Here is a 22,997-nt window from a genome sequence, read left to right as displayed (position 1 = left end):
TAACAAGCGGATTGCGAACGACCCGTAATGGACCAGCACATTTCACACCGTCACTAGGTGCCTCTCTCTCTCTCTCTCTCTCTCTACTGTGCTTTAATAATTAAAAGGACAATNCTTCGGGCGGCAACTTTGATGAAAAAGAAAAAACTCGACTAGCCCTTGGGCCTAATTGATATCTAACAAGCGGATTGCGAACGACCCGTAATGGACCAGCACATTTCACACCGTCACTAGGTGCCTCTCTCTCTCTCTCTCTCTACTGTGCTTTAATAATTAAAAGGACAACGACGGGTTACGTTCACAACGCATACCGCACGCCTTCGAAATAATTATAATTATTTTGCACTTTATTGTTGCGAGTATAGATTTTGCGAAACAGTTTATAATAATGTACGCGTACAACAAAAGAGATTTATACAAACACTGTTGTACACGTGCCGGCCTATAGAGCAATGGCGAGTTTCACCGTTGAACAACACGGTACATTTTGTTTAACAGTCCTGTTGTTGTTTATTACTGGGAGGATATAATAATAATCATTATGACAACAATTTTACATTTTTAACAACAAATAATCACATAACTGTAATCATTAACTACGATCGGACGGCCAAGTCATGAGGTCGGAGGTTATTTTATTGTTTATTAAATTTGAATTGTTGCAACCGTTGAAATGTGACGCATCGGATTCGATGGAGCGGTACACGCGTTATTGTTGTTTTTAGAAGAACGCATTAAAAACATTTGGATTTTCGAAACATCGTGTTTCCGGACCGGGGAGAGAATACCACAGAGCGCAATACAACTTACAATCTCATTGTTTTTACTATTATGAGCCTTCGCGTGGGAGTCTATGTAGGTCGTAATCGGTCAAATAAACACACAACGATACGGAGTGCATGTATTTAATTTTATTGTGATGTTGTTCGACACAGACCTAAACATAAGTGCAGGAGCCAAAAAATCGAAAGAGAATGTGCGCAGTCGACCTTTTTCACCACTTAAATTATGTTTACTTATTCCTCCGACGACTTTCGCCCACCGAGTTTGGACCAAATTCACAAACTGTACGTATCAATTTTTACGTTATTATTTGCAGGCGCGACATTTTTATTCGAGTGCAGACCGACGTGCTTTGAACGCGCCAACGCCGTGTAAACATACATAATCACACATTTCTTATATGGAGATTGGCGAGCTGTTCGAACGGCATCTTCGCCTTGAAAATAAAAAGAATACCTAATTTCACCCACTAAAAATACACTCTTGATCCAATAAAACCACAGCGATGCACAAAAACGAAACCTTCGAACGTGTTGAAAATGGCAAGGGCCACTGTGTACTCGGCACAAGCCGACCGCTATTATTAACTCATCGACAAACCTGTTATTGCGTTTAACCCAAAATCTCCATCGATGGCAAGATGTTCTTAACGTGTACGATTAAGCAGTAATTAACACCAAACTGGTTTGACCGTAAATCGAAATCGGCAGTGTTACTAAATCTATTAAAAAACGCAAGTACACAAGTTCGTCCTACCGGTCTAAGGGCATATCGTCGCCGAGTCGTATACATTTATTAACGTTTATTACTCCTGCGACACGTTTAGTAAAATATGTTTTTTCAACATGGTCATTGTGTAGATATTATTTTGTTGTTGTCGTCGTCGTTACATTTGTACACCAGTTTAATATTCGTGTTGTACACAACCATCGTAATGCTCGTTCTAAACAAACGTTTCCGGTTGGGTCATCTCTTGCCACAGTTATAACGTGTTACACGGGAGACATCTGAACAAACCCAACGAGTCCGCTATTGTATTGTCGGAGGACAATTTAAAACGCATAAAAAGTTACGGCGACAAACGTTATCGATGTACGGCGGCTTTTAAACCGGCGCGGCACAGGATATTATTATATACGAATTACACAAGGTTAGAGGTGGTGATGATCAACGACCGCCGAATACGTGGAATACTAAGTCGCCTACACAAGTCATCGGACCAGAAAATAATTCTCCGCTAAATCGTTCAGTTTTGCCGGCCGTTTGAGATTTCCCCTTCAGATAAACCCGCAAATACCCTCAAGTGCATTATTACACGTCGAAGACGAACCACGAAATTAGCATAATACAAATTTGGCTCCTATGAGAACTAAATTACAATAAGTAATATAATCGTGAAGTACTTACATGGTTTTCTCTCATCGTGTCTAGACTGACATTGTACAGCACGTTTCTGAAACGAAAATAAAACACATGATAATAATTTCCAGTATAGGCGAATTATAGATTACAGACAAAGAGTTTGTGTTTTTTTAACATCGCAACAATCAACAAGTCTCTAGATGGCCACACGATGTCATTCCTTATATAAGGTGCACTCTGCGATTTAGCATTGTGTTTGGATAGAGTTGCACCAGCCCATAATCAATTACCTCAAATCATTTTGTAACTACTATCCGACACGTTGTTGTCAACAGTAAAAAATCAAAGATAATCCTTATAAGAAGAGAGGACTCGATTAACTCGTGGCCACAAACATCGGAGCAACTGGTGCACATCTAAGTGTGTTGTCACAATAAACGGCACGAGTTGTGTTTCCAAATGAAATTGTTGAGATATTATAAATGGGACCGTTAAATTTGATGACCAAAGGCCAATGAAACATCAGTTGGTCACCCGCCGAGTAAAATTATAATTTTTCGTTGTATGGCACCGTATCATTTGGGGCGGCCAACCTACACAGGACTCGCAACGTTCGCCGAACTATTGGAAACTGTTTCATTGGCGTGTCACAGTAATTATGTTTCAATAGGTAAATACCAATGGGATCGTCGGGCGGCTGTTGGGAAACAACAACTAGGTCGTATGAGCGGCCTATTGAAAATCACACGAAATGTGTAACCCGTTTAGTGTTAAAATAAAAGACCAATTGGCGAAAATACCGAAATGTATGCAGAGCATAAATATGACTTTTCATTGTAAGCGCTTTGTGAATCGTGTGAAAATCGGCAATGACTTTTCTAAATAGATTACAAAGCATATGCCTCGGCCGTTAATACCTGTCTCGTCGCGCCCGTGCGTGATATTTCTACACAGCACTATCGACGTAGAAATATTCGATAACGGACAGGACGCACGCGGAAAACACTAGTATCATACGTGTCATAGACCGTGTATCCTGTCTCGGAGTCTAATAAATAAGTCATGGGCCAAAACAAATCTTTTGTCTGTGTTCCAGACGCGCTTGTCCGGACGAGTGCCTCGAAAAACTGATCTACCGTAACAGCGGGCGGTCTCGCGTCAACTCCGATACCGACTATTAATAATTATTTACTCGGAAAAAACAAATTATTGAGTAAACATTTAGGGCGATTCGACAGCCGATACCGTACCTGGATCCAATCAGCGCCGTATTCTGGTCCTGAAGTAATATTTTGAAATAGTTTTTCGTCGACTTGTTCCCGTTGAATATCTGATCGGCGTTGAACGCTCCTGAAACACAATAAACAAACCGCGTTAAACTAAGTGTATCTTTATCGGATGATGGTTACACCGCAACGATTATCATCTGTAATTATCGTGCACGATCTCTCACGCCTATGCGAAAACGTGCGCACATTACCCGCAAGTACAACTTTTCCTGCGAGGGCATTTCGCAAGTCGTCGCGTGTGACTGGCATTCGCCTGTCGCCTACAACATTGTTATCGTCGAGTGTATGTCGCCCAGAAATTAAACGGAACAGCAGTTCTCCGGGATGTGATGTTTTATAATTTATCGTTATGCGACGGGGGCCTATCACCCGAACTACACGGCTTGGCGATAAATAATCGAATCGCGCTGGTAAAACGGGTGTGCAGTTTTCGCGGCCGTTCTTCGCACATCCCTACGGTGCCCGAGAACGAGTTTTGAAACTCATTACCAATATTTATCACACACATTTCGTTGGTGATTCTTTGTCTAGATTTCGACTACGCGGCGTCCTCCCGCACCCCGTCACGGTTGTGCTGTCGCGTTTTCTCGACCGTTTAACAACAATCACCTACACGTCGCGCACCGACAATTGTTATTATTAATATCAAACGATATATCTGCGCGGACGAACCTTGACGTCTGCGTTTGTACGCGCGAACAAGGCTAAATCGTGTCTCATTATCTCCAGTAATGGGACCAAAGGACGGGACGCGGCGTTGCCGCAAACCCCGACGACATTCTATCCAATTTTTTCTGAGCTTTTTCTTCTGCCGGCGATCACGTTTAGCAGTATTAAAAAAACAATCGAAATGTGTTCGAGTCACAAGTGTAGCGGCGTTCACGAGTGCGTACGCCACACAGACAATACACACAAATAGTGTTGTTCTAAACTCGTTGAAAAAGTGCCATTGGTTTTGGCCGACAAAAAGACGCTGTTGTAATTACGTGGTGACGTTGACCACCGAGAAGAAATATTCTTGTAGCCGACGACCGTTGTGAACGTTCAAGAGCCACGGCGTCGACTCGTGCCAGTTTTTATATGGTGCGCTTTTTAGCACTTGACAGAGTTTCACGTTCGCGCGATTCGATTCGGCACGTCACCGCGTATAACAAACTACACAATTTTCGTGATAACAGTCCTCACGTGAACACGACCGATGATTATTCAATAGCCCAATATAAACGCCCACGCGTTTTACAACGATTTAATAAGCGCACGCCAGTGCTACCGACGAGCAATAATTTACTTTCAAATAAAATGCATAAATATTTATTTACGGCAAATTTTGCAAGATAACATGTTGGCCGGATAAAAATTACTCGTGCGAGCGTAACGAAGATTTATACCTATTGCGTAAGAACCTGCACAATGTTATCAGAACGTTATTTCGTTACACTCTCCCTTACCATACGATTTGGACGTGGTCGTTGGCCACACCANGCGTAAGAACCTGCACAATGTTATCAGAACGTTATTTCGTTACACTCTCCCTTACCATACGATTTGGACGTGGTCGTTGGCCAGTACTACACACCGTAACTGGACAAATCGATGAACGTCACTTAGACTGACACATATAATTTTTTAAATAAATACACCATTACGTTAAACGCAGAAAGACTGTCCGTGATTAAATATACTACTCGGAGCATTTAAGTGTTTTACGTCCTTTCATCAAAATTACATTTTTGAAAAATAATTTTTAAAATTAATTTGTAATCACTCGCGGAGTTAGTTCTGCTCTGCATACCAGTGCCCTTCTCCTACGATCGAGACCTTTTGATTGAATTGAAAAACGTAATTTACTCATTGTCAATGCATTCGAAGTAGAAATTTTCTAATAATTAAAAATCTATTAAGCGTTGATGAACACACTTAAAATGTATCAAATTTCAGTACATTTGTTTCAACGAACACGAAATCAGATTGTTATTTTACAAGTAATTAGATAACGAAATTCGTAGAAATCAACCCAACACTTATATCCAAAGGCAGCCGTTACCCTTGTGGTTGGGATCGAACCTCACCTGTCGAAAATAAGGACTATAAAACGAAACAGACATTACTTCGAAATTTCGGATCACGTCGAATGACCGCCTACTATTCGATGAACCAGATTATTAAATAATAATATTTTATTCGGAGGTCTTTCACTTTACAGGCGACCACTGTGTGCGCGACCGATAAAAAATCAAGATCAAAAGCTTCCATCAAGGTCAAATTCAGATTTTAATAACCCGTCAACCCGTCATCAGATTAACAGTGACAGATAACCACGACGAGACTATAGTTGGGTTAATGGGCGACTGAAAAATGAAGTCATTTGTCATCTAGTGCACAGTACAACGACTGGCAAGTCTAGAGTCGCTTTGTCTTGTTTTAATTTCTTTAACTGTGGATAACTAATGTCACGAGGAAAAATCATTTTTAACGATTCTCAACCATTAAATATTATACATTTTTTATTATGTCATTAATATTGTATTTTCTTTCGAATACAACAACATCACCACATACCTCAATAAACTATAATAGCCAAGTCTAAAAATTATACATACTTTTCGAGATAAATAAAGCAAAAAACTGAACAATCAGTTTAAACTCGAGTTTTTAACTCTTCTTAACTAGTGTAATAATTGTATTGTTCTAATTTGTTATATTAGCTGTTAAAAAAAAAAGGTTAAACACGACAAACAATTTCATAACTCTTACTTTACACCGATAAAATCATTCCTAGAATGTGAATATGAACGGCAATAATATTTACAATAAATACAAAACCCTGAACTCAAAACCTTGTTAAACGCTGTGAATTATGATTCATTGAAATAATACTTAGTTATTTATTTGGCCGCAAGCGTTTCAATCAATTGATTGTTACACTGATTTGTTTATTTATATGAATTATTGTAAAAAATAAAAAACGCTAAACTGTAAATATAAAATAACAGAGTTTACGTTGAACGTTTCAAGTTAATATTATGGATTTTTTCATGATCTGATGTTGGAACACATCCAAACATTTATAACAAAAAAAAGTAATAATAAATATAATATAAATAAATCGTTTTGTAATCAGTGCGGTAAATGCGATTCGATCAGTGTCATACACCAAATGGAAAGTGTTGGAGATTCGCCAAATAAAATGTTAAAAAAAAAGAACCATATTCATTATAGAACTTGTTTGGTGGTACTACAGTCCAAGCACGTTGTACGGCAATAGATCGCAAGCTGGACAGGTCTGTTGGTAAAAACTCATTATGTATTCAAAATCAAAGGTTTTTTTTCATATTATAATTTTAAGCGCGAGGGAAAAAAATGAAATTACAAAACCAAAAGATTAGCAAAAATATTGTAGTAATCAAACCGGGCGAAACAAGTGAAATAATTGAGTTTGTACTATTGTGGTTACAAGATGACCAAGATGACACTGGTCCACGAGAACCGGTATCTGTACACTAATAGACGAAGGATAGAACAGTACTGTTGTACAGGAGAAAAAAAATTACTTTTTTTCATTAAAGTCACGTTCACGTTTAATAACGAACTCGGGTGGTTAGATGTACTGGAGGTTTATTGGAAATGTTAAAAATGGGAATTTCTTACGGGTAAACATCACTATTAGATAATGTTCAATACATCATTTGCTTATGTAAATTTGGGTAGACTACGAACCGCACCGCTTATGAACGACGATACTTGAAAATTGTTTTCATTTGTGGGCTTTTGTTATGATACACGCGGAGGAAATGGTTAATTGATGAAAACCTCTTCGTCGTGACCTTTTTACCGACGGCGAGTATTCCGAACATGAAACGCGTGCGGATAAATTTACAAGCGTTTACGAAAGGCGAATACAGGTCAATGCAGCAGCAGCAGCAACAACAACAGTTGATTGAAGCCAACAGCACAAACCGGCCGGTCTGCGTCCTCCTCTCTCTTCATATTTATTCATAATATTTAGGAACGAGTTACTCGGTCTGTGATATCCATAAAACGGACGGGCGTAAACCCACAACGTTAAGAACAAAATCGATTGCAGCATCTGAAGCATTGATAATTATTATTGGTCAAGATTGGCCACATTATCGACATCAACAACATATTAGCTAATATGATATTTCTACGATCACATAACCAGGGGGACCTGTGGAAATACCTCCACATGTGTCCTCTTGTCGAGCGTATATAAATAATTCCAAGATGAATTTGCATCGTTGTTTTTAATGTACCGTATAAAAACGTATTGGTTATTTTATGATAAACGCCCAGACCAGGAACAACGACATTGCTAAGTGTCCTCGACTCGCGTTAGACATCTCGAACGAGGCGAATATCGTTCTGGAAATTACCTGCACCTAAAAATCGACTAAACGACCGTGTCGACGACGTGGAATGCTCTTGTTTGTTTATTATAAACTCGGGTCATGTTGGGAAAAAAAACCATTATTCGTTGTTGTACGTTTTTTAAGAAAATTAAGACAGATTCTCCGGTGAATATTAACCGATTTTAAAGAGGAGAGAGAAAAGAGCGCATTAAGTCAGTTTCATGTAACCGCCTTTACCCTCAAAAACGAACATGTTTGTCTGAAATTATGGTCTCGGGTAAATGATCAGGCAGCCGGCAGCAGTCTGCAATCCATGCTGATAAAATGAACGTTTTTTATGGATACGCTACAGTTTTAATAGGAAACCAGTTTTATATCCGGTGATCACAACTGACAGTACCCTTCAGCAATGGATCGCAGCGATTTGTAAGGTTTACACGATAAATGATTGACGTTTGATGTAAAAAACGAGGTTTGCGCGTTACTCCACACAGAACAGTGGCTAGACTCGCACGAGAATAGAAACAAAAATAATTCTCGTAAACGTATTTTTTATGTTTTCGACGATTGAATAAATGTATTCCGCGAAAACAACACATTTTCTACGCATTAATTTGTATTAATTTTTTTAAATTAACATCCCATTAACGCGTAATCATCGAGCATTAATGGATCGTGAATATCTGATTAGTAAATATTTATAATGATTTCCCGAAAATAATTTATCCGAAAAAGACAAGTTTAAAGGACACTCGTAAAATTATACTCCGGGCGATTCACGGAACGAATAAAATATCAATACCATTATAAAAAAATATACACAACCGCGCGATTAAAAAGTGTTAATTATTCGAAGGACGTGTAATAATCACGATTAGTTATAAAGCATACGATAAAAATTTAACACAAGTCATTTCCATTTGTCTTTACACATTTCTCTTGTCCACCGAAGTAAATTGCAAGTCCAACGTGATTGAGATGGCCTTCGAAAGTTTTACATTGTTATTGTCGCTGTCGTCCCTCTCGTTGGCGAATTCGACGGCAGGTAGCCTAATCATTATTTATTTCCAATCTTTCTACCTTAAGGCCAACGTATTCGGCGGGCATCTAACAATGTAAGGTTTTTTACATTGTAATTCGTACTAGACGTTGCCACCGAATGAAATAAAAACACAATTCGCAGATTTACACGATATTTTTTAATTAGGTTTTCGATGCTCGGCGGAATATCACAACGTCGTCACAGGACTATGAACGTTATGAGTAAATATCATTTCGATTATTGTCTTGCAGAGATTTCAACGTTACGACAAGTTTTCCCATTCGAGTAATCCACAGGGTTGTCGTTTTAGAGTGCAACTTAACTAAAGTAGTTCACTAAAGCTGTGTCTAGTCGCCGACAGTCAACAAACGTGCTCGCTTGTAACTGAAGACGTCTCTTGCCGTCCGACTAATACTACTACCGTAGTCCAAATAGTAATAACTATTGTTCCGTGACTGCCGTTACGGAGGGTAACGTTACGTCGCGGGAACTAATTCCTATGGAGCCGAAGGATAATTCCGGAGGTTATCGAGACTTCTCAAACAACAACGGGCAACCGCACTGCACAGTAGTATCCGACCGCACTGGATATATCGAATTGCCATGTAAAAATATGTGCGTGTACAAGGATAAAGCGCGACCACACGAGACTAGATGCATAGTCTGAGAACGTAATAATCTTTGGTTGATATTTACGCGTAAGCCGCAACAAGCTCTCGGACGATGGTCATCACCATCGCAAACGATTCGACTCGACAACAAAATGCGGTACTGCACTAAAATTACGGTGCGATACGATACGTGTTTACGGTACAAAGGCTAAACACTTGCTGATGGTCGTGCACGCGTTGGGATTAGAGTAACTTTCCAATATCTTACCATATCTAAGACTGCTCTTGGCTGACTGGCTCTGTTGCCAAGCCTCGGACGATCCGATGACAAGTGTTGCTGCGACGAAGACGGCGGCGGCCGACAGTAATGCACCGCAGTCTGAACAGGCCATGTTCGATGTTCACAAGTCTCGTCGAACACTCATCTGAAACTGAAAACAAACAAATGCGGGTCTTAAAAAAACAATTTCATACTTTGTGAACTTGGTGGCATTGTCGCGTTTTTAAGGATGTCAAAAAGTACAATGGCAGCCGTACTGCGCGAACACATTATAACGGGTACACTGGGTTCACTCGAAAAGAAGTTATTTGACAAGAATTAAAGGTTAATTATAATGGACGAGGATTTCTAAACAGTATAACCCGTACAATGAGTATTTGCTCATCTCCTACTACTTTTCTTTACCAATAAATCATTAAAACACGTTGTGATATGTGTACAATGGTGAGCGTGTTATTATTAGTTCTTTAATGTGATTAACAAAATGTGACCATACGGGTATTTAATGCGCACCTCATTAAAGTAAAAGTATATACCTTTGTTAATTATGTCAGAAACTGCGAGTTTTCAAAAAAACAGTTAGCTCGATGGCTGAGCTACTACCGTTACAATTGTCATTGGAATTCTCAAGAAAAAAACATGGAACACAACCGATGGAACACATCGCTAGTCGGTAACGGGTTATAATTAATTAATATTCATACAACGTGGGGTGTAATTCGATTGTTTTCGTTCCGCTCAAACGTTTGAACACGTTTAATTGGGTCGATTGCATAATAATTACGCTAGAAAAAACGAGGACCATTTTTTTTCAGGGGGCAGACCATCTTACCATACAGAATACACTCAAAAGAAACTCTTCGCGAAAAGAATTTCAGAAGACGCAATTCCATTACTAGGTTCTTCTTTTTATTAGTTTTTACGTAATCACTAAAACTCGTAAAAGATTTAGGACGAGTATATTTTTTTATTTTAATCGTTTGAATATATCAGCGGTAATATCGAGTCTTGTGCTTCATCGATAGACGTCTCCTATGCCTCAATGTACTTAATGACAGTAGAGAATATATTAATGTGAATTCAGTGAAATATAAAGAAAATGTAAATATTTTAATAAGGAAACATAATACTTATAAGTGAAATATCCAAAAAAAAAAACGTCCATTTCATTAATTTTAATTGATTTAAACCCATAGACCGAAAAATATTTCATGTCGAAAATTTATGAGGAAAATACATTATAAATAATTTTCAAACATTGGTAAATACTTGATAATTGATTTATCAGCACTATTTTTTTCATAATTTATTTACATTTTAAAACTCAGGTGTGACTCTTCCTGAATAAAATATTTAAAAACGTTTGCACGAATTTCAACGACTGTTCTAAAATAATCAGCAAACTAGTTGAGTCGGTGCGACAAATTGACAAAAAAAACAAAACAAGCAAATTCGGCTCGTGCACAGAGTGATTTTTTTATCATTTATGTTTTATAATTATAATTTTTTTTGTTGCAGTCATTAAAAAATAAAATATTCAAACAAACGTGCGAGTCGTGTACAGTAGTAGTTTTTTTTTTTAAATGCGCCAAACACGACATTGTTAGGTTAATTAGTACGTTCTGTTCATTACTAATAAATGTTATGTAGTTACTCTATTATAAATTTTGAAGCCGTTAGTCGTTCATTTTGCCGGCAATCACAATAAGCTCTTAACACTATTAGTCATAAACGGTATAGTGTTACACTCTGTAGGCCGACAAACGTAGGCTCGAAAATCTATAAAAATTAACACATATGAAACTCCCACCGCAACAGAAACCAAAGTGGTATCCGGCGAAGGAAGACGAGCTGGAAGAGACAAAGTTATTATACGGCAACAAAACATCGGGTTAGCAATTATGCGGCACAAGCGTCGCGCCACCGCTTTCACCTTTATAAGATATTTTATTTTTATTATTTATTCGAAAAACGCGTGATAAAAAAATATCAAAACCCACCTACACTCACGTGTTTTTCCATGTTATTACAATATCACAACAACAACACCAATCGTAATACGACGCTTTGCGAGTTATTATCATATCTTTGTTGACTGTCGGAAATTTCGCCGGATAGACGACGTCTATAATCGAATCGGGGCCGGGGGGCACGGGGAGGACAGTTTTTTCGGATCGCGCAAAATCGCGTGCATTCCGTACACGGCGTGGGTGCCGACAATGATCGGACGCTTTCACCGCGCGCATTAAAACAATTATCATATTATTATTATAGCCCCTCGAGAGCTATTACAATATTGTGAACCCATAAAAAATGTTGCAGTGTGTACCAACGACGTGATGTAACAAAACTAATCGCCGGCGAAGACACTGCCATAAGATCACCACAGCAATTGTGACCTTTTCACGTTGACGACAGTGTTGGCGTCTTCTGCGGGCGGAGGGGAATTGAATAATTAGCGCAGCTACAGGACGAAAACCTCAGGTGAAAATCACTGGGCTGCACGTGAATTTACCTTTTTGAGTGCTCACATCAACATAGAGCCGTAAAAACGCGCGGTTTTCGCACACATTGGCGGGTTTGGGCTGCTATGACATACGGGTGTAACACGTGGGACGCATCGAGTATCAACGCAGTACGTGTGCAGTGTAAGAAGAAGCCGGTGTTCGTCAAGTGAGAAGAACACGAATGATGTTACCACGAGGGGGACACGGCGGTATCGGATATCGCTAGGAAAACGTCCAAGACTTTATAGTCATCGCATCGACCGTTTGGACATTGATAGTTCATTACTTTAACAGTATTTGAACGTAACGAAATAGTCTGTTTTTTACATCCTCCGCATAAATATGTATTTATATTCTTAAAAACACCCATTTTAGACAGTACATAAAAAACATGTTTTTTATACATCAAATATACGTCGCATGTTAACGTATTAGTCGAACGAACACCCAAGAGTAAATAAATAAAACACACAAAACTACCAGATAACCGCCCGGAGGAATAGTAGTGTGGCATTAAGTTGTCTTAATATAAATGTAAATAAAAAACGTACCTACAAAATTGTAGGTATATATAGCCGATCAATTGTTGATCGACTGGCAGACATGGCCTATTGGCGTAAATTTGTTTATTTGAGATTATGACATTTGACTTTGAACCAAAATAACAATCATGGACAATTGTCTGTTAATGCGATAGATAGTCGCACGTATACCACTGTAGTTAATTAGGCAACGGTCATTAACGAATTCAGTTAAATTCAGTCAGTGCCGTTAGCGGACTTCCATTTCGGAGCTATCATATTTTAACGACACATTATATACACACGGTAAGCTCATAAAATACTAATCGATGACTCCTCATCGCGTTCTACGTTTAATTGCACCAGGTCTGATATAATTCAGGTTGTGTTTTATCATTTCTTTTTTACTCTAACTAGTTTTTAAACGTTCCCGAGGGTAAGCAGACGCAATAGTATACATTACATTCAATTTACTTTTAACCAACTTCGTGGAAATTATTGCGCCTAAAGCCAACTGACTAACGTTGAACAGATATGAGACTCGACCGGTTCCCATGGAACTCGACGCCATAAGAATCGCACGCAAAGAAGACATGCCGAAGAACCGAATTTCTTAATTTGCCGACGTGCACCACATGCCTAATGCCCGCAAAATGCGTCACCCTCTTATTGTGTATCGAATTACGAAACTTACAACAACTGGGTGTCTCTATCAAGTGCACTACGAAATAATTAAATTGGACAATAAACAGGTTGTCACCCCACGTCGGATTAAAAGCGTTGCTCAATCGAAACGGTAAAGACTACCGTCGTGGGGTAGCAAAGACTTTGTACGGGAAAAACACGCTATAAAAAAACTTACTATTCGAGTCTGTGGATGTTACTCACTAAAACTCACTATTCCATATTGGTCGTTCTAGAACACCGGAAACTCACTAATACCGACACGCGAGCACAACATTGATACATATAGTAACATATAGTGGCGACAACAACGACCGGCCGGCGTGCGTATGTGTACTGACGGTTTTCCACGGTCGGTGTATGTCAACCGCGTCGACCCGACGGCGGCCGTTGGCCTATCCTAACGCGCTCTACGCGGTAGAAGAGCACAGAAATGGCAGGTATACAATACACACACGTGTGCCGGGCCGAATGAAAGGTATACAGAAGAAACGACAACTGGTAGTAATAAAAGATTATTACACAGGTATACGGTGCGGACACTGCGCTCACGTGTACTCGCTCGATACGATTACTCTGAGAACGACAAGGGAAAAAAAAAGAAGAGGAGACGGCGTGCGTTTTATAACGATAATTCCTCACACGATTGCGACCGGTAAAAAGGCCAACACAGGTCTTTAGTAGACTGAATAGACAACAAACGGCGCGCGGACTGAAATCCACCACTTAATGGTCGACCGAACGGAACTAAATAGAAGTCAAGTTTTGCGACAAATGCAAAATCTCCGGATACGTATGAAAAAAAAAAACAGAAAAAAATGATACACAAGACATTCGTTATGTTGGAAATCGAGCTGAACCAGATGAATTGACTATTAAAACAGCAATGGAGTAAGTAAGTAGGTAGTGTTGTGAAACCAAAAGAGGAAAATAATAAAACTGCACAGTTTGTCGTTTGGGGACACGCCAAAAATGATGTGTAATTGGAATACATAATGTCTTTTACACACAATTCTTCGGACTTACTATCTAGTTGTGTCAAAGACGTAGCTATTAAAACTCCTACAAGGCAATGCAAAGCGAATCAATAGCTCGTCTGTTTAAAAGGGTCTGCATAAAAAATGACAATGAATTTGTGTGTATTTGCTAATGCGTTGGAAAATAATGACTAAAAAAATACTGTGTTCCATAAAAAACCATACAATCATTTAAATATAATAACTATAATTGACCCTGATGTAATTTATATGGTATTCAAGTTCAACGGATTTATTTTATGTATAACTTAAATAGATTCCTCAAACGGCATGATATTTTTAATGACATTTTCGCTCGATCAGCGTTAAAATCTAATTTTATAGTATATATATATATAGCAAAAAAAACATTTTAGACAACATTTTTAAAAATTATGATGAACAAGCTATTGTATATTATACAAAAATTATCATTTATTTTTACTCTATAATAAAACAATAAACAATAACAACACCATAAAGCAATTTCATATAAAAACAATTTTTTGAAGACTTGACATTTTTATTGAGATTTTATTCATTAGAGTGGTTTACATAGGAATATGGAATGTTAAATTAGAATCTTAAAGTGATCCCTTTTTATGTATTTATTTAAGAATATTTAGCCGGCTAAAAAATACGTCAGATTCCATTGGGCGTAACGAGAATATATAACACGTAATCAAACGTTTAATGAATTCGTGCGTGTGTTACACATATTGATTTTTTTCCTGGTCAAAATAATAACTGATATGTATACTTAATAGACGACAGTTAAAAACAGAGGTGAAACCGAATGCGAAATAAGTGTATCAAACATAGAACACTGTAACTAAACATCAACAAAAAGTGAAAATCGACTTGAACCTTATTGAACGGGTCAGTAAAATTTCCAATTCTCGTGTATAATTCCTATAAATACTATACTGCATTATATATAAATACAATCGCAGAGGGTATGATTTTTTGCTCCAAGCTCTCGGGACTGATGGCAAAGACTGATAAGACGTTTAGATAAAAAAAAACTGTTGATTTCCTGGTGAAACGTCTATACGACACGAAACCAATACACACCGAGAAGATGGGACACATTAGATAACAGTGTTTCTCTACGCCTAACTAATACACATGAGCCTTGTTCGAGTGACCTTTACAAGTAGTAGGCAGTTAGTAGACACAGGTTATATGGCAATGTGGTCAGGAGTTTTCTTCAATTTTAAAAGAGATTGTCTAAACATTTTTAATAAAATTAGTAACGTTACATAAAAACAACATTTAATTTATTATATTTATTAATTCTTGTTGGCCCATATGAATGACACATAGTATGATTGACTACAAAACAAACGACCAACCAAAACACATAATAAATTTATTATTAAAAAATTAATTTTAAATACAACATAGACAAATATAACGTAATAAATAGGAATCATGGACAAGAAAATTTTGGAATATTTGAACACTACAAACAGAAGCCCAGGTCCGGCGGCGTACAATATCAATTCGACAATTGCTCACCAAGGAAAAATTCAGGACCCGACTATCGAACAACCTCCAGTGTACACTTTAACTGCGAGAAAAATGATCGCTGTAAGTTTTTAAATAAATAGGGGACAACTGAAAATAACCCTCATTAGTGTTTTCTAATTACAACGCACACATATTATCTTTCTATGTAAACGACGGGTGGTAAAGGTTTTGTCAATGATTTTCATTTTAATGCATGTTCATTAAAATGATTAAAAAAAGAAATCATTTCATGACAACGTCGAGATTAAAAAATACAACTCAAATTAAATTCTGAATATAACTATCGTCTATTGAATAAGTTTAGGATTCGTATAATAAGCTAAACAAAATAATCGCTTTAAAGATTTATTCCAGTTAATTTCCTCTTCAAAACAGTTATCAGAAAGTGTTTACTTGACCTGTTTGTATAGAGGTTAAGTTAATAACAATAATTACTGCAAACGCTATAAAATATCCGATACTCAATGGTATTTGAAAAACGCGATTGTCGAACGGGTTTATCGTGAAATTATTATATTGTAGTCGGTTTACCTTCGTGACCGAAAATGGAGGCGGCGGTTGCTGCAGCTACTGCGTCTTGCGATTGAAATGAATACTACCGGGATGCTTTTTGCAGCCTTTAGACACAATATTGCTATTATCTGTGTGTATTATAGCGGAAACAATGAATACTTAGAAACTTAAATTGTGATATAAAAATTACAGCTAAGATCACTCGACCCACAAATAACATTTTTTTTTTTACATTATTCGCACAAAGAACGAACGATTTTCCATGAAAAACGAATAGTTCTAGCTAAAATAATTTCTTTTTTTGTGTTGTTCGGTGTTTTATTATAACAAAAACAGTTTTAAAGAAAAATAAAAAAATTAATAAGAAATAAAATTGCTTGTATTGAAAGACCTATTAGGGACGCGACCTTAAACGAGGATGGTTCGAACAAAAGAATTCTAATTAATTTTCAAAAAAATTCAATCATCGAAATGAGGATTCTTTTTAATCTCGACATTAAAGTTTTAAAATTTACTTATTTTACGCAAGCAAATTAATCGATAGACGAAAAAAAATTGTAACACATGCAACTTTCCGCGAGTAAAAACTTGGAGCAATTGTATTAAAGCGGGCGTTTGTGGATTTTTTAGTTGGAATATCTAATTATTATAATACAACTAGCAGAGACAATAATCCATCATCTCTGACGTTAGCATCAATTTTTATTTTCCATCGTGCGTGTACATAATAATTAAATAGCCAGTTGTCTGGTGTATTACCACCTATCGAGGAGATAATTGCAATATCCATATTGTGCCGAGGTTGTAACACAATAACAATAATAATAATAATATATTTTCTTTGCCATGCATCGTACACATGGATATCCAGCACACGGTAGCTCGTTGTGTAATATCTCTGTTGCCGTGATACAGTCAGATTAATAGTAATTATTTTTGTATACGACCGTGATTGTAAAATTCATAATACAATCCGTTACGGTAGCCGAAATGACGGAAAAAATAAAAATTGAAATAAGTAACAAAAAACTTCGTGAGTCGATAGCCGCCGCCGCCGCCACCGACGTCGATGAATACAACGTCATTAAGTGCCAGTATTATAGTAGTCCAAGCCGAGTGAAAGGTGAACACATTACACTATAATGCATATAACATATTATACTCCTAATATATACATAGGTGTATGCGTTTTCAAAAGCGAGAAACGCACAGACCAACTTTATTAAAAAAAATATCATCCGGGTAAGGACACCACTTAGCCAGTACCAACAAGTCAACGCTTTCATTATAAAAGTTCATTTAAATTAGCTAATGGCCATTGAAACAATCGACAGATAAAAGGCCCGGCTTATTATTTTCTTTCCAGCGTTTATAGCACTAGGCGGCAATGCCGTGATGAAATTTCGAACAAAAATAAAAATATATTAAATAATAAATTATGCGCTCATTGTTTGTGCAACACGTCAGTCATGCCTAGTAGTTGAAAATATGTTCTAATTAATGAGCCAATTCTTAATATCAACGTTGTTATGACACTTGATGTTCTGGTGTCTGTTAGGTAATAAAATGTTTATTAACCCAGTTACTCGGCCCAGTAAAATAAAAACAGTTTCTCGAATATCCCACCGGAAGAAAATTTATTTAAAATTCAATGGGCGTCAATGTTATGTCTGAGATCTTAACGGGGTTATGAACGAAATTTAATATTTAATGCGTTTGGGTACATAACACATAAAAACGCTAGAATTTTTTAGATCGTTTTAAATTTCAAATCGAGTAGATACGCAATACGTTTTCCCAAGTCTTATCNCAAATCGAGTAGATGCGCAATACGTTTTCCCAAGTCTTATCCGATTTTGATACATCGAAGGGTTAGGCGTCATTCGTTTCCAATTCAAATTTTTATTTTTAACAAAAATTATGTCTCGACAAGACTAATTCAATTGTGTATTTTCAGACGAAACCCCTGGGACCTGGACCTTACGACACGTCAGGATTCAATAGGTACGGTAAAGACACGGCGCCTGGTGTGCTATTCGGAAATCCTGCGCCAAAAATACGTGCCCAGGAGACGCCGGGCCCGAGCGACTATTGTCCAGTGTATCCCAAAAAGATCCCGGGGTTCAAGATGGCGCCATGGCCGTCGACCACAGACAGGCGACAACAAGACGCTAAGAAGAGAGATTCACCGGCGCCCAACGCGTACAATATACCAAGCACACTCAACGGCCCAGCCATCCACATAAGCCACCGGTTGAAGTCCAAGGCTCCGGAGGTCACGCCTGGGCCCAACCATTACGAATTCGTCAAACCGGACGTCTACAAGAAATCTGCACCCAGACAATCAATGGGCTGTCGATTGTATAACAAAACTAGAGATCTCCCAGGTCCGGCCAATTATGACAGTGCATATTGTGCATCTAGGCCTACCACCAGAAGTGGCATGACGTTTGGCATCAGAGTCAGCGATAAGATAGGTGTATTCGCAGTGCCAAGTGATAACAATTGTCATATCTCAGATAATATTCATAAAAATGAATGCCATGACTAAATTTGAAATTTTAAAATAAACAAAAAATTATCTTTAAGTGGTTTTTTTAATTTCTCATTATTTTATTTACTTGGTTTGTGAGTACCAGAGCCTATCCGTATCAACTGCACTCGTATCATTTGCAATGCACGCACTCATTCGAGTATTTATTTTTTTAGTTTTAATTCTTATCGCAGTTTAGAAAATATACCGATGAGAAATTTAGTACACAGTTTCTCCGAGCAAGCCAAAAGAAAAAGTTAATATTTAAACCATACTTAACACTCCACTTTTTAGCTGGCTCCAAAACAAACTTGTGGTGTAAACAAATATGAAATGTAAACTTGCATTCATGCTTTTGGAAATATTACACGATCCGTACGGTATAATCGATTTATACTTCCTTCGTTGTTATGTGATTTATTAAATCAAAACAAAAAACCATTGCGTTTAACACTCCGTACACTAAAACACACGTGCTCACTGTTGTATATAGTCTCTTTATAAGCGCTTATATATAACATGAGCCGTTATACGCATATCTTGTTTATAACAAACCGATGACTCGGTGCATTTCTTGCACCTACAGCTTGTATATTTCATATTATATGTATACATCCCAAGTCGGCCCCAAGCGTTTGAGGCAACATAACGGCGAATCCAGATAAAAAAAAAGACTTAGCGGAGTATACCTATAACTTTTTTTACAGTCAAACGACTTTATTTTTATCACCCTGTTCACAACACTAACCGAGTTTTGAAATCAAATGCTACCTACCTATGCCGTGAGAAATGTTGCATGCTGTATTTATGAATATCTGGATAAATGATCAGAAAATAGATCATTCTTGAAAGTATACACTCACGTGCAATTAAAACGCACTACACCGGCTATAGTGAAAAGAATTAAATAATTTGTGGGAACCTGTTATTAATATTTTTATAACACTATCAGATATGTGTAAAAAAAAAAAATAATAATAAGTTGTTATTTGATTACAATTTACGCAGAATCGAAAAACTGATCGTATCACAAATTGAGAGATAATTATTCAATTTCGTTGAAAGACATTACGTAAAGGAACTGAAGAGAAAAATATAAAATCTTAATAAATTCACAAATCAGGTAAGCTTTAGAATATTATAAACATAAATTACGAAAATAGTACTACAAGATATATTTTCTTCGTGAGCTAATGCATTTGATTATTCCTGTTTTTATTTGCATGATAATAAATATAGGATACTTTATACTTTTAAACGGTTTTCAACTTAAATTTTAACTCGTCCTACGTGTAATTATTTATAGCGTATAACTTACATGAAACGTATAGAAAAAACGCGTTTATCATCAATTTGCAATCGAACATATTAAAAATTCAAACGGTAATATTTTCTTTGAACATTATGTATTCGACAACGCACGCGAGGGGAGGGGTCCAGTCGAAACCCGATTTTTAACCGATACGTTCGTTGTTGTAATATTAACCTTAATATAAACATACATGCGGATTACTGTAATTGACTATCAAAGTGTTAATTTTAATTGACCCAAAAGATAATTGCTATTTTATTCTACTGCTACTGGTACTTCGACGTCAGCACACCTCGTACATAGACATATAAAAAGACGGGCAGAAATATCACTATTATAATTATTAGTATAAAATGCACGACCGCGATAAACTACAGCGGCGCGTAAAAATCGTTTGATGTTGTGAATACTAACGCGGCGGATTCAACGGACAAAAACGGAGTAAACGTCTATTAATATTACTTTTAACATACAAAACAAGAAATATATACATCGCGTGTTGTAACACAAACACATCCAATCGAGTTACATGGTATAGATACTAAAAATTTGCGCACCTCTACCGGACTGAATAATAATATTGATAATAATAGAGAAAAACAATTGTTAAAACAAACCGCACTCGTCCAGTACACTCCCAGTCTTGGACAGATAAAGCATAATAACCGTGTCGAAACACCGTTGCAGTCGAAACTTGGACATGTCGCGAAAGGGTTCCAAAAACATAAGAGTTATTTCGGCGCGAGTCTAGGAGAGGAACTACATTCGTGTTACAGAAGAAGAGGCATTTGACGACGACAACACAGTTGTAAATTGGTCGAGACGCGCAATATAATAATGTTATGTTTAAACATTTATACACATTATGGGTATTTAGGTGCGGTGTGGCGTCAGCAAAAACGGAATACCGTCTTGGGCAACACCACTCTTTGGAAATGGAATAAAAATAAAGAAACGACGGGTACATTAGTTTCTCCTTCGTCGTTGAAATTGTTGGCCATCAATCGTTTGGCGTCAAGGATTGTGCCCATAAAACTCGGTGTGCGAAGAACTATATAATATGTTGGCCTAAAGGTTGCCGATGCAAAACGCATCAATAACCCATAACTTAAATATTATATGGCCTATCGCAACAACCCGAGCGCATGTCACTACGATGAGTACACCTATAATACTATTCAATCAATCGCAAACATTTCGCGATTCGTCATCAACACGATGTGTAAAATGAGTAGCCGTCCAGACAAGCTCATTATTTATAAATTATACCAATATCGTTCTGCGCTGGCCATTGTGAGGAGCTACTCTTTAACGAGAAACGATTTTTTTCTCTGTCAAGTCTATCATTTGCAATTCAATAATGTGATTTATACATTTTATCCTAGACAGCTGTTTAAATGCATATTTTATCTTTAAAATTTGTTGATCGACAAAATGTCCAACAGACTTCTATGTTGATCTCTACGTATGTTCTATCTGTTGGTCGGAAATAATTTCCTCGTATCTACAATAGTACTTTTAATTTTTTAAATCCAGCGATATTCTCCAGTATAATTACAAGTCCAACGGCGTGTTAATTTACGAGAATTTTTAGGCCGCACTATTAGTAAAGTATTAAATTATAGGGTCGATTGTTTGCACATTAATTAACTTTGTATGTTAATTAATAATCTTCACAGTGAAACGGTACATTGACCGGCAATATGCTTAAAAGGTACTTAAAATAATGAAGTCGTTTAAGTGTTCCTTATAAAACTGTCAACATAACACTCTTACGGTATCGGTGAAATTTAATCTTAATCAAAAAACTTAATAAACTAATTGTAGTTCAATAGACATATTGTATCAGGAATTATAATTTTACATTCGATAAACCTAAAAATAGTTTAAAAGATTATTTTGAAAAAGATCAACCAACGAACTTCAAATAGGTCCAAATGTACTGTCACTTGTAAAATTCTGTTAAAACGTTAAATTTTATCTCTTTTCTGTTAAGTCCGCGTCATAAAAAATATACGCCGGTGTAAATTTAGGATCACGTACAATTTGTAAGCGCATTATACATCAAATCAGTAATAACGATTAACTACGAGGTTAAGAGGTCTTCGTGGAGGTATACGGAACTCAATAAGCATAATTAATTACCTACACTGTCGCTTAATCGCATAATAATATTTATAATTATTTTAATAAATCTTTCCGGGTCTTAATTCTGAAAGAAGAATCTATTGAAAAATATTTTTTATCTCTCGGTTTTGTATATGTAAGTACTATACAAAAGATGTGACTACGTTGTATTCAATTTTATACAGAACTTTAATACTTAATAGTAAAAAAAAAATGTTATTCTTATTCAGTAAGCTATTGTATGGACAGTAGTTACTCGTTAGCATGTTCTCAGTATCATTATAAATTATTATAAACAACTCTCGTCGATGCAGTACGAGGTAGAGTGCGATTTCAGAATAAAATGTAATAATTACACTAAATTAAAGTGTATTATAATTATTATAAAAACAGAACGCGCACGCAAGCTCGGCTGCATATAAAATATACATACGTGTGCCCATGCAGCCCTCTTTGAATAATAATAATATAATTTTAGTTTCTACACACACCACTCGAACCTGTACGAGACGTT

The 22,997-nt window shown here is 36.9% G+C and overlaps 2 protein-coding genes across 4 annotated transcripts in view; one reads left to right on the top strand and one right to left on the bottom strand.

The window, feature by feature from the left end:
* LOC126905485 (semaphorin-1A-like) overlaps positions 1-22,997 on the bottom strand; it is a 56,220-nt gene that overhangs the window by 7,089 nt on the left and 26,134 nt on the right. For 2 of the 3 annotated variants that reach the window (XM_050685214.1, XM_050685215.1), the window contains 3 exons: positions 9,726-9,888; positions 3,396-3,495; positions 2,191-2,236 (listed from right to left, as the gene is read on the bottom strand). In XM_050685214.1, coding sequence (XP_050541171.1) covers positions 2,191-2,236; positions 3,396-3,495; positions 9,726-9,849 — 270 coding nt within the window. In that variant the 5' untranslated portion in view covers positions 9,850-9,888. Of the gene's footprint in view, positions 1-2,190; positions 2,237-3,395; positions 3,496-9,725; positions 9,889-13,627; positions 13,786-22,997 lie in introns of those variants that run through there. The other variant, XM_050685216.1, reaches the window with a different exon arrangement.
* Positions 980-21,415, top strand: LOC126905040 (outer dense fiber protein 3-like). Its single transcript, XM_050684436.1, has 4 exons — positions 980-1,067; positions 15,895-16,058; positions 18,469-19,006; positions 21,234-21,415. The coding sequence occupies exons 2-4, from the start codon at positions 15,900-15,902 to the stop codon at positions 21,413-21,415; spliced, it is 879 nt and encodes a 292-aa protein (XP_050540393.1). The 5' UTR covers positions 980-1,067; positions 15,895-15,899.

This window comes from Daktulosphaira vitifoliae, unplaced genomic scaffold, assembly GCF_025091365.1.
Source record: "Daktulosphaira vitifoliae isolate Bord-2020 unplaced genomic scaffold, ASM2509136v1 Scaffold_4, whole genome shotgun sequence".
In the NCBI taxonomy this organism is placed as follows: domain Eukaryota; kingdom Metazoa; phylum Arthropoda; class Insecta; order Hemiptera; family Phylloxeridae; genus Daktulosphaira; species Daktulosphaira vitifoliae.
Note: the sequence above shows the minus strand (reverse complement) of the source record. Positions and strands in the feature narration are given on the sequence as shown.